General features: G+C 45.5%; 1 protein-coding gene across 1 annotated transcript; it reads left to right on the top strand.

Moving 5' to 3' along the window:
• Nucleotides 1–779: 779 nt before the first annotated feature.
• LACBIDRAFT_335588 (uncharacterized protein) lies at nucleotides 780–3023 on the top strand (the record flags this gene model as incomplete). Its single annotated transcript, XM_001890459.1, has 9 exons — nucleotides 780–1158; nucleotides 1234–1379; nucleotides 1604–1631; nucleotides 1680–2057; nucleotides 2110–2201; nucleotides 2226–2397; nucleotides 2482–2520; nucleotides 2552–2893; nucleotides 2929–3023. 9 exons carry the CDS (start codon nucleotides 780–782, stop codon nucleotides 3021–3023), a joined length of 1671 nt encoding a protein of 556 aa, XP_001890494.1.
• Nucleotides 3024–3226: the final 203 nt, after the last annotated feature.

Genomic DNA, 3226 nt, shown 5'->3' with positions numbered 1-3226 from the left:
ATTCCGGTCAGATTTGACAGAGGGAAAATATTTAGGAGTGTCAGAACATTATCAAATAGATATTTGGTAAACTTTCAGGTGTCCTTTCTAGGAGAAACAAAGCTGTAGGACATATATATCTCCTCAGAATTTGAACTGTGCATTATTGACATATATTTAGACATAAAGAAGCAAGAATTATATTTATGTAACATGGGAACTTTGTGTTTTGCCTACTTTTATATGTTTGAAGGGAAATAAGAGACTATTGATATGTTTACCAAAAGCCTGCCCCAACAAATCCTAGGCCAAACCCAGGTGCCAATGCATGCTGCAGACCCCTGGCCTGAATGCATGGTTAATGGCAAAGCATTAAGTGCAATAATGTGGGTGAGTAGGGCAATGACTACAGCTAGGGGTGCGTATTCATGGCTACCGCCCCAAGCCAAGCTTGAAGTTGAATTGGCATTGACGTCAATGGCAAATCCAAAGACTTGAATCCCAGTCTCCTCGTAAGCTCGGGTGGCCTAAAACATGTGTTAGTATGAGGGAGATAGGATGTTAAGAGAGCAATAACATACTAATTTGATAAATGGCTCAACCACTTTCTTTATCACCTGCGGGAACTTTCCGTTGTCTCGCTTGGATTCCAAAAATGCCACAACAACACTGCGATAATAGTTGAGTTGTTCCTTGAAATGCTCATGGATGTCTTGCTGCGAAGGGTTCTCTCCCAGAGAGTTGAGCTCCTGATTATAAAGCTTCGCAACGAACTTAGCCCACGCTTGCGCAGAAACTAGATGGAAGGATATGTTGAGGGCATTCGTCCGAACAAGGCTAAGAAGGGTGCGAAGCGCCAAAAGCCTGTTGATACTAGTAGGAACCACCCTGATTCGGACAAAGAAGATGGCTATGATGGTGCACTGAAGGTTCCACGATCTGTCTTAGCCGGCTGCGAGAAGAGCTTCACAGCCACAAATGAAACATGTGAAAAGACTAGCACACAGTTTTTTGCCGTCACCGCACTGATGGCTCTTCTCTGTCGCCATGACTGTGTGATATGGGTCGTCAATATGCGATCTGCAAGCGAGAAGCAGCATTATGCTCTGGCGCTCGTTGAGACGCTGTTTCAACACCTGCCCCTCCATTATACAGTCGGGTTACTTTACGATGTTGGCTGTCAGCTACATAAAAGCTGCGTCAACTGGGGTTTTCTTAGTGCATACCTCCACTGCTTGATCTTTGCTATTTCAGTGTTTCATGTGTTCGGACATCAGTGGCCTTGTCAGATCATATACCATCCTCGAAAGTGCAACAGATTTGGACTCTCCGACGGCGAAGGCTGCAAGCGGTTTTGGAATTCTATCAAGAAATTAATTGCTTATCTACGCGTGTGTGAGGTAAGTCTTTATTAATCTGGGAAAATATATCATCTCATTAGTATCTTGTATAGTCACATCAACGCGTTTACACTCTCGATTGACAGGTTCAACAAGCAGATAAGGAAACCCTTGGTCGCCTGGCTTTCTGGTTGCTTTGCTGATCTCGTCATTGTCAAGAAAAGCGACACCTTGCTGAAGTGGTGCTCGCAGAATGTGTCCTCCGGGATGAATGGTCTGCGCAGGTACAGGCTCAGACCAAACCTCTTCCACGTACGTTCAATGTTAACATGCAACTTCAAGCGTTAATAGTTTTTCCAGGACAGACAAGAAACCAGGGGAAAGATGCAGTCTCTGAAGCCATCCGACTTCGAAAAGCACGTGATATCCTGAGGAAGCATGTCCAAGACCAAGAAAACATCATATTGGATCCTTTAGCTTCAGACCATCATCTTTGTGATGCAGAATTGTGCCTAGCTGAAGCTAAGAAGGCTTTGAGTTCTGCGGAGTCTTGGGTACACGCTTCTGAGTCGGCGCTTGGTGTTCACGAAAGAACCAAGCTTGGGAAGCTGCTCGGAAGCCCTTTTATTGCAGCGAGGATGAACACCCGAGCCCTCAAGCTATGCTTGTGTGAAAGGCTGTGCTCCTGGAAGTTTGAACTTGACCGTATCGAACAATCATATCGCAACCATGTCAACGGTATGTCTTTTCAACATTCTGCACCCCGCGTTTACTTAGTACCACAAAACAGAGTGCAAAGTTCACCATCATCTCGAAGATTCCGTGAAGCGTCGTGACCCTAGCATCCAAAAACTCACTTGTGACTACAACAACTTATGCGATGTAATGCTACAGTTAAAAGCTCAGTGCAAGGCGCCTCCGGGCTCAGTCTGCCCGTCGAAGATTGTCATGAAGGGTCTGTTTGCTCTGGACGTTAACGACGAAATCTGGCAGGATGCTGGATTGGAAGATTCACTTGATGGCGCCACGACCGACCCACCACTGTGGCTTTGCGACGATCTTGTAAGGTCCGGAATTCGTGCGCGATTAGAGCTTGATAGATGCATTGAAGAGGAAGAGCACATTAAACATGAACATAAGATACTACAAATCTGGTATTCAGAGGAGTGGAATGTCACCTGTTCCGCATATGATAACACTGGTACGTTTTGCTATTTGACCCCTTTGTGTAGCTTCTCATCATGTTTTAGATTCACTGGAGTTACGCTATCAACTCCAATTACGAAAGGATGAACTTCTCCATGTCCTGTCGATATGGAAGAAGTCCTTACAATCCTTACCTGCTGACACTGTTATTCCAGCCTGGGGCCCAACAGATGACGAGATCACAGCTGCTCGAATCGCCCAAGTCACCTCACGTTTGTATGATGACTACGATGATATGGAGGAGTTCAGACCATCCATCGGGGTCGACGAACTGAATTTGTCAGATGTAGAAAGTCTCGATGAGGATTTGATTGATACTCTTGAGGCTATTGACCTTGCAGATGCTTTCCGTGGGGAGGATTTTGATAGTTAGTCTGATGTTGTCTGCAACTTATTATGTTAGAACTTCCTGTTTCTATTTGTGGGAGTCCACCCTCAGTTCTCTTTTTTCCATGGATGTCTGAGCAAATGCTTTGGGACTCCCATGTTAGATCTTGAGGGACTTCTGGAAGTCCTATGAATATTCAACTGCCTCTCTGGGAGTCCCAGGCAGGCTTTGGGAGTCCAATGATAGTATCCCTGGGAGTCCCATGTTAGATCTTGAGGGACTTTGGAAGTCCTACAGATATTCAACTGCCTCTCTGGGAGTCCCAGGCAGGCTTTGGGAGTCCAATGATAGTATCCTTGGGAGTCCCATGTTA

Source organism: Laccaria bicolor, genomic scaffold (assembly GCF_000143565.1).
Source record: "Laccaria bicolor S238N-H82 LACBIscaffold_98 genomic scaffold, whole genome shotgun sequence".
NCBI lineage: Eukaryota > Fungi > Basidiomycota > Agaricomycetes > Agaricales > Hydnangiaceae > Laccaria > Laccaria bicolor.
The sequence above is the reverse complement of the archived record's forward strand: the minus strand, read 5'-3'. Positions and strand labels throughout refer to the sequence as shown.